At 37.7% G+C, this 15,088-nt stretch overlaps 1 protein-coding gene across 1 annotated transcript in view; it reads left to right on the top strand.

Moving 5' to 3' along the window:
• The window catches only part of CUNH8orf34 (chromosome unknown C8orf34 homolog), a 412,431-nt gene extending 401,960 nt beyond the window's left edge, over nucleotides 1–10,471 (top strand). The window contains 2 exon segments of the mRNA XM_040487647.1: nucleotides 6,383–6,442; nucleotides 9,529–10,471. Of these exon segments, the coding sequence (XP_040343581.1) occupies nucleotides 6,383–6,442; nucleotides 9,529–9,536 (68 nt within the window). The 3' untranslated portion in view covers nucleotides 9,537–10,471.
• The last annotated feature ends 4,617 nt before the right edge of the window (nucleotides 10,472–15,088 follow it).

Raw genomic sequence — 15,088 nt, 5'->3', positions numbered from 1 at the left:
AGAGAACATGAGTAGGCAGGGAAGAGAGAGGGAAGTAGAGAATCCAAGCAGGCTCCATACTGTCAGTAGAGCTTGATGTGGGGCTCCATCTCACGAACCGTGAGATCATGACCTGAGCTGCAATCAAGAGTCAGATACTTAACTGACTGAGTCACCTAGGTGCCCCTGCAGTCACAGATTATAGATTCAAGGTTAGTGGACATGGTTCTAGCAAGTTGGGAAGAATACGAAAGAATTTGGGCGGGGGGTATGTTTTAAAATTGCCACGGCCACCTGTTAACATGTGTTAGATACGCTAACTGTATGTAAAATGTGCCCCACTTCTGTTTTCCATCCATTTGTTTCTGTGTATCACCAGGGATATTGTATTCTGATCTATGCTCAAGTTTATTATCTCTGTCATTAATGCTATCAAATCTGCTATTTAACACATATATTACAAAATTGAGAAGATTTTAAGTGGGTTTTCTTCATTGAGAGGGCTGGTTTATTTCTATTTGCCCTTACTCTTACAATGTGACCCTTCAGTGTAGCAACCCCAAACCTAGGGAATTAAACTGAGTCACCTTCCTCAGTAAGCCTGGGGCTCCAATTTTTGTCCTGTCTGCCTATGAACCTTTTGCAAGTTGCCAGCCTCTCAGGAATTTCTTCTGCAACTGGTAGCTACCTTTAGAGGAATTGTGTCCCCAAATTCCATGCTCATTTCTATTTATTTCCTTATTCTTCTGGATATTGACCGTTTAATACCATATTATTTTGCTAGCTCCCTGATGCCTTCGCAGAGGCTTTAAAAATATTTCACCCAGCTGTTATAAATGTTTCTAGTAGCTGCTTTATCTGAAAATTTTATACAACCAATCCTGGATATTAAATTTCTTACTCTGATATATTTCAGTAAATGTGGGCAAAATCAGCACATTTTCAGATAATTTCCTTTAGTTTCCATAGACTAAGAAAACATTTCTTTTTCATTACTTTAATGTGTGCCAAACATAGTGCCAGATACATAGTATATGCTTGCTAAATATTAGTAAGTTCTAAGGTTTTACTTTTAGGCTAAGCATACATCATATAAAATGGTTTCTATTTATGCAAAAAATGATGATTTATCTTCTATCCCACCAGGACTTCTTCTTGCTTCTTATTAGGTTTCTATTTACCTTTGCTTATGTTATTATTAATGACATTGTGTTTTTACTCCTGTGTGGAATTTGTTCCCAGACACTTGCTAGGTTCTCACTATGACTGACTATTGTGAGCATACGCATGTGTCATTTAATTTTCTCAGTGGGAGGCTAATTTTTTTTTTCTAGACATTATGATGGAGTGAGGAAAAAAAAAACCTAGGAGTCAGAAAACTCTAAGGTCCTCCTTCTTCCCTGTGGTTCCCAGGCTAGTAGACTGCAGAAAAGGGCTCACACTCAGATGCATCTACAGTTGCCCAGTTCTCAGACTTTAACTATCAGAGGTACATTAACTACATGGGAATAATACAGAATGCTTTCCCTCAAGTTTCTCTGTCAAACAATCTTTGCCTTTTTCTTACTAACCAAAAATAATTTATCTTTTCACTTAGGAAGCCACAGTTCATTTGTCTTATTTTTCTTAATTATTCTATGGTTTTTGCATTTAGCTTGCTGCCTCTAGTATGCCTTGGAACTAGCAGAGGAGAGAAGGATTTTATATTCCCATTGTGGGGCCAAAAGCGTGACCTCTCCCTTAGGTGGGTTCATGGGTGGTATGATCATCTTATGCAATGTGCTTTCTTATGTATTCTCGCAGGCTGGAAGAGTTCATTTCCTACCTACTAATTGGGGCACCTGCATCATTGATCCCAGCCTACCTTATTATTTCCCTCTCCTTTTTCCTCCTACTTCAAACTTAAGTGCTTATTTACCTCAAACTGAAGGGGGAAAAAAATCAAGGAACAAACTATCTCCTCCAGAAGATGCTATATTTCCACTGTGTGAGCTAGACTAAAAGTTGACCAGCATAGTTTCCCAAAAGGTAGTGGAATATTTGTTATAAGGATCTGACAGGAAATTGTAGCCTGAAGATAGGCATTGTGGGTGAAGAAACTACTTGTGTAGGCATAATAAAGATGGTATATGAGAAAAAAGTGGAGTTCTACGCATGGAACTTCAAGAATGTGGCAAAATAAATCGTTTCACTGAGAAAGTTAGTATATATTCTAATAGATATATAATTTAATAATGAATTAGGAAAATTGTCACATTAGGCTAACATAAAATAGAACTACAAAGTCTATTTGAGTCATTAGAATTCTATTATTCCATTTCTCCTTAAAGCCTAGTATGAGTAATTGACATTTTAGGCTTATATAGAAATACATGCATCTTCAAAAGAAGAGAAAATGAAAGAGAACTGACACTTATGACATTTTTGCTGGTAGGGGCTATGTAGCATCTCCTTTAATCCTTGTGACAACTTAATATGTAGGTGATATTCCTCTGCTTTTACAAACTCAGATCTGTTAAGTGTATCCTGTCCCAAGGATACATAATTAATAAGTGCAATTTACAGTCTAGCTCAATCCAAGGCCATATGTTCTACTCCAAAATGTCATTCCATCTCTATAAGCTAAAAAAAGGAGGGAGGGGGAGTGTGTGCATAGAGAGTATCAAGAGAGGAATTATTTCACCGGACACAGAAAGAGTTTGTATCATAAAGTGCTATAAAGCTTGAAAATAAGAAAAAGTGACATATAAAGAAACAAGCAGTAATACATTTGGCCAGAAAATCTGCTTTTAATATAAACTTCAACCTTGATTTAGTTAAATTTACGCTGTGTTCCAAATTGTTATCCACAGGCAAAGTCATCCAGAAAATTAAGGGAGGCATATGTGATAAACATAAAAATTAAAATTTTGACAGAATAAAATAAATAACGTTTAGTAACTACATTAAGCGTGTTTAAAATCTCATAGTTCGATATTAAAAATAGAACAACTGTTCAAAGCATGCTGCCAAATTTCTTCAGAATGAGTTGTTTTGAAATGTTGACTAAATATCCCAAAACTATATATCAACTGCAGTATAATTAAACATTCTTCAGACCAAAAACATAGCTTTTCTTTATATTCTTAAACATATGTTATATGTGACTTTCTCCTTCGTATTAGGACACAAGGAATTATCCATTTGTTAACATTTAAAAAAAAATTCAGCAAGTTTCTACTAGTTATGCCAGGCTTTATAATTTATAAATTGCTTCCACGTATTTAATCTCCAAAACTAACCTATTAGGGAAAATTTCTTCTTAATGTTCCTATTTTATATTGTAATTATTCAGCACATATTTATATAAAAAATATTTGTATATTCACTGTTGATTTACTTAACAAATAGTTACTGAATGAATTGGAGGAATGAAGGAATGAAGAAATTTAGTTCGTCTTGGTTAAGTGATCCTTGAAGATCCCTTGAGGAGTAGCCAAGCCTAAATCTCTATCTTCTGATTATTCAGGGAGACCACAATGTCTAGCAACACAGACAAATAATAAGTGGTTCATCAGTCTACACAACAACACATGATGTGTTCAATGACATTCCATATGTTCAGGGTGTTGTTCCTCAGCAGTAATGATAATTCAATCAGAGTTGCAATGAACACAGAGCATTAATGCAATATTTACATCAGTCCCTACGTGTCATGTGGGATCACTGCCTGAGGTGATTTGTGTGGCTGTTTTTCACCGAATGAACCTGTGCCTATGGCATTTAAGAAGAAAATAAGCAGGTTCTATGCTGTAAACAAAATATTATCTTTATTTCTAGACTTTATGGCTACTCTTTTGCTTGCTTTTTCTGCCCCCACCAATGGAGCTTCATTTCTTACCTCCCCGTAGGTATGGGGAGTAATGGGCCATCCTCTGGATAAGCTGTGCTGTTTCACAGAGGGAAGCAGTGTAAGGCTGGATACCTAAGTCAGTTGCCATATAAGAGTCAGGGTCATGCAAAAAGTTCAGTTCAGAAACTTGAGATCAGTTAATTCTGTCTTTTATTTCTGTTATCCTTGGCCACTTTGCCTTGCCCCCCTGCCCCTTATCAAAATAAAATCTCCTCATGTATTTGTTTTCTTAAGCACTGTGGATGTATTTTCCAGATTTTTCCACTGTGCCCTATGGAACTGGAATTTTATTTGCAAACTGATTGTCTGGCAGTGCTATCCAAAGAACACTCTTCATGCCCCTCCTTATTTATATTTATTTATTTATTGGCCTTATTCAAAATGTTTCCTGGAAGACACTGCTTCCCTTATAGCCTTTCCCAGGGGAAACTCTCTTTCTTTCAGTTGCCCTGTGTTAAGCACCATGAGGTAGCATTACCATTCTACCTGAAATTCCCCTCCTTTATAGGCACATGCTATTTGTCTAGCTGTCCTGTTTCTTTCCTTGTCACTGTAATCCTACCAATCACGCCTGTTCTTTCATGTGGGGTGCTTACATTTGAGTCATTGCTTTTCTCTCTGCCCCAATCTTATCATTAAGAAAACTTAACTCCTACTTGGGAGACTTATCCACTGTATTACTATTATAATTCTTTGGCCCTCTCAAATGTAGCGATCTTCTAAGGCAATGTATTTTTTTTCTTGTCTGATGTGAAATAGCATCCAACTCTAAAATCTTAGACTACTGTAATGCATTCTCTGTCCCAAACCTTCTACCCTTAAGATTATCTATTTCCTACTAAACCTGCACTTCAATTTTATTTTCGTACTTAGACGCTTTGCTACTCCTTCTCTTCAACTATATGCAACTACATCTGGCTTCATCCTTCACCCAAAAGTCCATGCCATACAGAACAGTGATACACAAAGTGCGGTCCACAAACCAGCAGCATCAATATTAGCATCCGCGTCTCTTTGGAAATTACAAGAAATGCAACCCACAACAACTAAGTCAGAAACTCTGATAGCAAAGCCCAGCAACCTGTGTTTTAAAAAGTCCTTCAGATGATTCTGATACACTTAAAATTTGAGAACCACTAAGAGAGATCATTAAATGCATCATTATTTTATTCAAAACCCTTCCATGTGTAAGATTTCTAAAAGTTTATCAAGTTCTCCAGCTTTATTCAGCATCCATTTTCCACATATAATCACCACTTTAGATCCAAATTTTTCTGTAGTTCCTACTTATCTGAATTTGAATACCACAAAACTATGAAATGCCTAATGCTTAATGACTCTTGCAAAGGTGTTTCCCTTATCACCATCCTCCGTGGGGCATCCTGAGCTAACTTGCTCAAAGTCATGTATATACATAAGGGTGAAACCAGAATTGGAACTCAGGTGTGTCTGAGTACAAAACCCATGCTTTTTCAATTTTGAAACAGCAACTGTACTGATATGAGTCTTTCACTCCAGTTGGAACAGAACTTACCAATGGATCTCTACAGATGTCTTAAAAAATGAATTATACGAAAATCTATTATCAACTGATAAATATCAAGTTATGTAGGACTTCTAAGAGCCGTTGATATGGTGGTGTATAAATTTCGATCCTCCAAAAGCCAGATATGCTATGTTTCTGTCCCAAATTCCTTAACCAAAGAACCATTTTTTGTGGATCATTCATAACAACACCATGCAGGGCGAGCATTCCAAGATCTGCTTTAGAAAACTTGGACTTAATCTATTTCCTTTCTCTTCAGGAAATGTGAATTGCTCACGTCCCTTAATCCCTTTATTTCATCTGCTTTTATCCTCCATTCGATTTCCCCACTCTTTTAAACTAGAATACTCTTTGCCTTTGTCCCACAAGCCACTGCTCTTTTCCCTCAGGGATGCATTCAGAGGAATTACATTCAGCATGTGATGTTATGTGCCAGGCATTATGAATAGAGTGTATATGTATTTATATGCACAACTTTTATACATTTCATAATTATTTTGTGATGATGATGATGTTAAATTGCAAATGTGATCGCGTAACAACTCTGTGATGTATATATACCCAATCCTGACTAAGTTGTGTGAGGATAGCGACCGGAATAGCAATCCTTTCCTGCCTAACCCATGCTGGCCTTAAGAAATGAATGTGATTTATGTGAGATCTTCTTGAAGTCCACATGTATATTCACAACACTATCTGGAGGCTGGAGGGCATCTTGCCCTAGAATTTATTTCAAAATCAGCAGAAGTTTAAATTGAAAATGACCAGTATATGGAATAAGAATATACATACCATGAAGCAAGTTAACTTATATGTAATTGCAGCTCACTATATACTGTAAGTGTAGTTTTTTGATATTAATTTTGATTACCCTGCACTAGAAATTGTTTAAACTGCTAGGAGATTGTGTTTAATAGATTTTTTTCCTGGTCCAGCATATTCTCTCTTTTTCTTTCACTGTGCAGGTTCTGCTGATCTTCTCCTTTGTGTCCCATGCTCCTCTTGTCCTACACTGGTCTACTCTGGTATGTTTGCTCAGGGCACTTAATACCAATGTCAGGTAATTATCGGTGCTATCTTCAACTGCTCAAAGTTTGGATTTGTTTAATGTGCAGTTCTCATGGCCTATCATGAGAAAGAGGCTTCCCTCCTACTCTGCATAATGTTTCCTTTTTCTTTTTGTGATATTCTATGGATCTCAGGCTTCTCACGAAGTCTGTATTCTCCTATGCTGAAGTGAATTGAATCCTTCCTCCTTGGCAGGAAAATCCACTTCAGATATATTTGAGATGAAAACATGTTCCCCCACTGTGAAGATCATGAACTTTGTGACACCATTAAATATATCTTGGAGATACAGAATCTCAGAACAATTTTCCATCCATGGGCATGAGGTTACTGTATGAACTGGATATGTAAGATGAAGAATTTGCAGTTTCTTCTCCCACGTATGTCACAGAGAGAAGCGAAAGGTTGAGTTTGTCCTTAGCAATAACAGAATCACAGAATATCAAATTTAGAAAGAACCATCTGCTTCTCTCCCAATTTAATGCTGATCTCTTCTCCAGAATGCCCCTACGAAATGACCATGCAATCTTCACTTGAACATCTTGAATAATAGGAAGTATTCTACCTCCTGTGGCTGTTCATTCAATTTTATTCTGGTCTAATTGCTCATCAGCCTAATATTCAGAAATCATCTAAAGAGAGAATTTCTGCAATGCATCGCTGTGTAGTTAGCAAAATATTATGTTCATTGCACATGTTTTATAATAAAACAAAAAATGTTTTATATTAAAACATGGAAAACATGTAGAAAAATGTGGACAGCCCAACGACCAATAAAAGATGATTTATTTAAAAAGTATAGCAATCTATATAATGGAATACTGTACATCTTATGAAGGTTGAGATATATATTCATTGGATAAATACATATATTTATACTGATAGTAACTGGATCCATCTATCTATATCTATATATATTCTGTTGTGGAAACATTTTTATAATACTGTTACATGAAAAATGAGTTACAAAACAGTATATTAAATATAATTCACTTTTTGTTATATACAATGGATAGACGCATACATGATCATATATTTACATCTGCAGAATACTGTCTGGATGGTTACAAACAAAAACGTCTTGAAAAGATATCTGTATCCCCATGTTCAGTGGTATTATTTACAATAGACAAGATATGAAAAAAACCTAAGTGTCCATCGACAGATGAATGGATAAAGAAAATGTGGTACACATATACAATGGAATATTATTCAGCCATAAAGAATGAAATTTTGCTAATTGCAACAACATAGATGGAACTTGAGGATGTTTTACTAATTGGAATAAGTCAGACAGAGAAAAACAAATACCATATTATCTCACTTATATGCGGAATCTAAACAACTGCAACAACAAACACTAAGCTCATAGGTACAGAAAACAGATTGGTGGTTGCCAGAGTCAGGGATTGGGCAAATAGGTGAAGGTGGTCAAAGAGCACAAACTTCCGATCATGAAGTAAATAAGTCATGGGGATGTCACATACAGTATGGTGACAAAAGCAGACAGGTAGGCAAACAGTAATGCTTAAATTGTACAAAATGTTCAAAACCTACTTTAAATGAAATTACTTTCTGTTGCTCCAAAATCTGGATCCTTGTAGTTGCCTTATTTCTGGTTCTTTCTGTAAAACAGACAAAAATTTTATCTCTCGGGGCGCCTGGGTGGTTCAGTCGGTTAAGCGTCCGACTTCGGCTCAGGTCATGATCTCGCAGTCTGTGAGTTCAAGCCCCGCGTCGGGCTCTGTGCTGACAGCTCGGAGCCTGGAGCCTGTCTCAGATTCTGTGTCTCCCCGCTTCATGCTCTGTCTCTCTGTCTCAAAAATAAATAAATGTTAAAAAAAAATTAAAAAAAAATTTTCTCTCTCTTCCACATAATAATTCTACCATTGTAGGAACACAAAAACCATGTTGTTCTCTTCGTTAGTCCTTTACGTGTTCTTTGTATGACTTGCAGGTATACGGCCCTTCTACCCAAGAGATCTGAATAAGTAAATCATTCATCCGATTCATATTTAATAAAGAGCTCCAATGAAACAGGAACTACGCCAGAGAATGACATGTCACTATCATGTGACGAAATCACACACTGAACATTGTTTACATAAAAGACTCCTGATTATCGTTATATAGGCATTAGGGTGAGATCAGTGCACGCAGCAGGAGAATTCTACCTTGACTAGTGGTTGAAGGGGACTGAGAAAAGTGGTTTTTAAGGCTAAGTCCTAAAGGAGTAGGAGTTAGTTAGATAAAGGAGTTAGCTGGGGTTGGTTGGAATAAGTAAGGCATTCCAGAAAGGGAAAAGTATGTGCAAAAATAACTGGACTCCCTTCTTTCCTCTCTTTCTTCCTTTCTCCTCTCCCTCTTTACCATCAAACAAATACTTACTGAGCAAACACCATGTGCAAAGTATACTTTCAAGTCCTGTAAGTAAGTTGGGGATTCATATTTTTCTTTCAAAGTATTTATGGTCTGGTGAGTGAATCAGAAATATTAAATATAGCTCAGGTATGAAGCAGAAGAAACAGGTATTATCAAGTATTCTAGGAGCATGGATATTTCCCTTGCCCTCCTAATCATAGTCTCCTGGGGAAAAAAAAATAAAGGAATTATTTTCAGTCAAGAAATATGGGCACATAGTTCCAGTGCTGAAGAAAGGACTTGTGCAGCCTAATCTATCTTATGCCTCTCTAGCCTTCTAAATTCAGCTTTCATAATTCCTTTCAAGATAGTAAATGTGTACACACCTCACAAGTATTTCTCATTGGCCATATTTAGAGAACAACCATTCTATTTTAACCGTCCAAGATATCTGTAGAATATCTACTTCTAATTATATATACACAAAAAAGGTTTATACAGATTCCATAAATTGACATCCTGGCAGCAAAATCCAGTTGATAAAGGTCGGACCTAAGGTCAGTGCCATGGTAAAAGTTCACACAGGTTATAAGAAAGCATTAAAGTCCCTAAGTTTCTTTTTATGCTGCACTGTAGAAGTATTATTAAGCACATTATCCTTTGTTTTGTTTCTCCCCTACAGGTCTGTGAAGCAGGCAGAAGTTCCAGGTGGTCCTTAAAGAGATTGCAATTATTCAAATCCTTATGTATAGTTCTAATTTTATTTACTATGTGTAATCACTTAGAGAATGGTTATTTTTATAATATCAATAATAAACAAGTACTCTTGTAACCAGGGGGTGCCTAAAGGTGTAATCAGAGAACACTAACCCTGGCAAAGGATTCTGGGGTGGCCAGGATGTCTGCTGCCTTTTGACATAGTTAGTGTCCTGGGTTTAGATTACTTTATACCCAGTTATTAAGATTACTATTTGATACATTAAATATTGCCTGATTCAAATAACTTTGCTTAAAATTTTTCTGTATTTTAACTTGTGTGGGGTTTTCTACTTCTTATATTTTTATAATATTTTCTCATTTTTTAGATTAATAAACATTATACTTATCCACATGTGCCAAGATGTGCCATTTAGGTCTCTCTGGGAGTTAGCTGTTTGGTATCATCACCTGCCATGTGTGTTTTGTGCAGCAGCAAGAAGCATATTCTCTACCACTGCTCCTTCCTATGATTATCTTCCCTGTTCCTATCAAACAAATAACTGATATGTTAATTTAATAAAGCAGATCAATAAGGAATGAAATGCATGCCCCAGATCATATGCAATGAAAATTGTTGGACCATTTATCCAATTATTGAACCCAATTAAGGTTATCCATTTTGCATTTGATGTATGCTCGCTTCTGGAATATATTCTGCACTGAAGCTAAGTGAATGGATCTAAGTAAATCTATTGAGTATCTCTATTGTCTGTTTTATCTTATTTGCCTGAACAAATACCTTATCTTATGTTTCTGAACCTTTAAAGGCATATGGTTAAATTATAAAATTGCCTGTATTACTGTGAAAGAAACAATGTTAAAGGCAAGAACATGGCTAAAGAATAAACAAAGAAGTTCTGATTGTATGAATGGAGTTACATTCCTAAATCAACTAATATAATAAGTTTTCTTACATTAACATTTTCATGTGCATAGAGGCTCAAGACTAATTTTCACAAACATTACCGGTTTTTATAGGTAGAAACAAATTAAAGGCTTAAAACACAGTACATTTTTGCGCAGAGAAGAAAGTAGGCAAGAGAGTAAGTTTATGAGAACAGAACACTCCTCTATTTAAAAATCCTTGTGATAAAGAATATCTTCAAAAATATTTAACTGAGGATCGAAATATTTTCTCTATTAGGGATAGCCTTTCTTTAATATATGTCATCCCTGATGCCCTCATCCGAGCCAATTTGCCTCCAGCCTTCACTTGCTCAGCTTTTGTCTGCCTCTTGCCTCCTAACATTTTCCTGGAGACAATCACTCTCCTAAGTGCCACATCAGCCTCAGGAATCAGATCAGCCAGGATATCGGAATGTATATTGCTAAAAATGCTACCAAAGACCTACGAACCTGGGCACTAACTAAAGTAGTAAGCGGATAGATTTTAATCCATGGTAAACTATTGCAGCAGATAAGAACTCTGAACTGAACTCATCTTTGATTTGTGCAGAGGTGACTGCATGTTCAAAGGAAGAGAGGGAAAGTAAGGATGCGAATTGCCAGAGCTTGAGAAGAGTCGGGGAAATGGAAATTTATAAAAAGCAGACAGGGGAGTTAACCCATGCGAAACTCATTTGGGTTTGCTAACTGTGCTTATTGAAGTTTGACTTTTGTCCTTCCACTGAGACTGGGAGACAGGGGCTGTATCTTCAAGTGTTGGCTGGAAAAAAAAGTTGGCTGCTTTTGGCAGTCTTGTACTTTCCCAGGAATGAACTTGACGGGGCTGGGGCCATCATCATGGAGATGCTGCCTTGACTGTTAGAAACTAAGTTTGTGTTTGTTCATGTCTTCTAACGTGGGAGTGGGTTGGAGTGGAGGAAATCATTTGTACTCAGAGTCTGCAGTATTTATAGGCCAACGTTGAGGTCTGGTCAAGAAAAGAGCTCAGAGGAGCCAGGCTAGAGTTTGGTCCAGAAGAGAATCTTCATCGGGGCACCTGGATGGCTCAGTCAGTTGAACATTCAACTCTTGATTTTGGCTCAGGTCATGATCCCAGGGTCGTGGGATCAAGCCCTGCATCAGGCTCCATGCTAAGCATGGAGCCTGCTTAAGATTCAATCTCTCCCTCTCTCTGCCCTTCCCCTGTTCATGCTCGCTTTCTCTCTCAAAAATAAACTTTAAAAAAAAGAAAAGAATCTTCATCAATGCCAGTCACACACACACACACACACACACACACACACACACACACACACAACCACAGTATCTGCCCTGCCTTCTTTGTCAACTCCTATAACCACTTTTGGAGGACAAGGACAGAGGCCAAGGCCAGTAAACAGCTTGAGCCCATATCAGGAGATTTCTCCAGGTTGCTTTTCTATCTCCTGTTTTAAATTTCACACATGAACTCTGAATCTCTTGGCACTCACTTTGATTCCCCTTACTCATTTTACTTTATTTGTGTTTTTCTCTTTCTTTCTTTCTTTCTTTCTTTCTTTCTTTCTTTCTTTCTTTCTTTCTTTCTTTCTCTTTCGCTTTATTTGTGTTTCTTAACACAGCCCCAGAGTTACTGCAATTTTTAGCGCTTGAAAACCCCTTTACAAAAAGGGCTTCTAGAAATGCTCTTCACAACCCCCACTTTAACGTCACTACTATAGACAGATAGCTTTCAGCCCTAACTCATGCCACCACCTCGAGGTGTCCCTGATTGATAATCTCTGCCCTCTGGACATGGAAGCCAGACCCTTATTCTCAAAGATATCATAATCTAGTGGGGGAAATATGCATATGAACAGTTAATTTAAATAAAATGTGGTAATGCACAATGATGAAGACATTTACAAGCTAGGATACTATGGGAGCACCAAAGAGCAGTTGGGAACCCATCTGAGATCTGGTCTTGGATGAGGATCAGTGGTGGGGTGAGCAGAAAGTCAAAGAAGATTCCATGGAAGAGATAATGCCTCAGCTGGTTCCTTAAAGATGAGATCAAGTCAACTGAGAAACAAAAGCAAATAAGAGGGTTTTAGTGGGAGCAACAGAATAAACCTAGTATAGAACTCTGAGTGGGCAGAGTGTGCATGGGGATAACAAATGTATTTATTATTAGAACATGTAGAATATGAGATGATGTGGCAGTTGATGGGGCAGAGAAGTGGGTATATATGGGGCTAGGAAAAATCACATGTTCTATCCAGTGGTCTTCAAGTCTGGTGGCTCATCAGAATCACAGATACAGATACTTAAACCCTACTCTCTGGGATTAAGATTCAGTTGGTTTGAGGTAGACCCCAGTACTTACTGAAAAGCTTTTTATTTTATTCTGAGGAATATCCAAGGATGAGAGCCATTGCTAAAGAGAGCTAAAAATTTTCAGCGGTGGAGAGTAGAATGACACCATCAGATTGATGTTAGGATAGCTTGCTCTGGCAGCCAGTAAAACTGCAGAAATAGTAGACACAGGAAATGAGAAAACCTAGAAATGGGGAAACCAGTTAGGAAGTTGTTGTAGGAGTTAAAAATAAAAATAAAGTCTTATTTAGATTTATTAAGGCAAAAAAGATTCACAATCTAACTATAGTTGGTATACTCTGGAATCGAGGGAACAGATAGAATCAAAACTTATTTGAGGGCTAGAATTGTCAGCTCTTATGGAATTATTGCACATAGATGAGGACAATAAAGTATTGCCAAGAATGCCCCCCAGGCTCATGGCTTGAGTCTAGGGGCGGCTATAAAACAATGAAAGGAAGAACAGGGGAAATCAGCTCTTGGAGATGATAACTACAGTGTAGATATGTTGAAGTGTACTTGCCTATTTGATCTCAAATGTCCAGAACACATTGAGGCCAAGTACAGGGCTAAAGATACAAACTTGTCATTCATGTGAATATATGGGTTTACAAAAACTATAAAAATGGGTCACATTGCCTGAGGAGAACCTATGGATGCCTCTAAAGAAGCACCTAAGAACACCCAAGTTAAGGGGCAAGGCCAAAGAGACTGCAGGAAGGAGACAAGAAAGAACTGTTGAGAAAGATAAGGGATAAAACCAAAGCAAGGGGTTGCCAATTACAAGAGAATGGATAACCATGATTTTCATGCTGTTTTCATGGTAGCTTTCCCCACTTAGATTTAAATCTTTCATCTGACCTTAGATGCACTATACATTCCCTAAGATATACTTCCTTAAGCAATGAGCTATTCTTCCTTGAACTTTTGGAAGGCCAGGAAAATGTTTGCCTTGAGTGGAGCCTCCAGGGATGAGACAGGCAGTACATCCTCATGTGATGTCAGTACAGAGTATGATAAGAGGCAGAGTATGATAAGAGAAGAGATATACCACATGAACTGGTAATTTTTCTACCTCCTTTAGGAAAAGGGGACATTTCCACAGGCTTTTGAGAATGTCAAACCTTCCACCCAGATTCATCTAACACTTACTCAACAATGCTTAATTGTCAAACACCCACTCTGTAATACCAGATTAGACTCTGAGGACTCAGCAGTAGTGGGACAGTGTCCTTGCATTCTTGAGCTTTGGTTAACCTGCAATCTAAAGGAATAGGGGGGTTATTCAGGTGAAATTGGGGAAGGTGGAAGGGAATTAGGGATAACAATGGAGAAAGGGGTTGAAGACTATTTTGAGACAACAGCATGTGTAAAGATCCAGAGACAAGGAATAACAAGGTGTATCCAATGAAATGAACAATTGAGCATGGCTGGAATAGAGGGGATGCACAGTATTGTCTGTAATGCAGATGAGAAGTAAGCAACAGCCATACCACATGTAGTCAAACTATAAAGAGTATTATAAGATATCTTACATTCAGAGGGCAGTGAGACACATGGAAGAGTTTTGAGCAGGTAAATACTAATATTTGCATTTGAGAAAGGTGGTGTTTCACTTCACTGTGGAAAATGGATCATAAAGGAACAAGGCTGGCGGCCAGGAGAATGGTTAGGACACTGTTGCAGTGGTCAACATGAGACAGGAAGGAAGTGCATGGATAGAAGAGGAATCTAGATGGGTAATAATTAAAGATGAGTGGGAAGTGTTTCAGACAACGGTCAGGTTTCTGGCCTAAACACCTGGTAATGAACTATGTTTGGAATGAGGAGAAGATGTTGAGTTCATCTGGGGGCATGTAGAATTTAAAAAGACTGAGACACATCGGAGACGTTGAGCACCATCAACATAAAAATGATTCAACAGCACACAACAGAAATCAAGGCAGTAGATGGCATCACGCAATGAGAATGGGTGCAGTCAAAAGAGAACGGAGCCCCAGGAACACACCAGCACTTAATGGACTGGAAAACTGATTTCAAAAGCAAAGATTTTGTGTACACTGGACAGAGTGGGTGGCCCACACAATGTTTCTAGGAAGTAAAAGGTCAAAATCAATGCACTTCAAGGTCCCTGGTTCCTGTAAGCACAGCTGGATTTCAGGAGTGAGACAAGCCTGGGCTCATTTGTTGAACAACCTTTAGTAGTCTAGTTTAATGAGGCTGTAGAAACTTCCTGTGGGTGGATA

This window comes from Herpailurus yagouaroundi, unplaced genomic scaffold, assembly GCF_014898765.1.
Source record: "Herpailurus yagouaroundi ecotype Mexico unplaced genomic scaffold, PumYag 165, whole genome shotgun sequence".
In the NCBI taxonomy this organism is placed as follows: Eukaryota; Metazoa; Chordata; class Mammalia; order Carnivora; family Felidae; genus Herpailurus; species Herpailurus yagouaroundi.
This window is presented reverse-complemented; position numbering and strand designations above follow the sequence as displayed.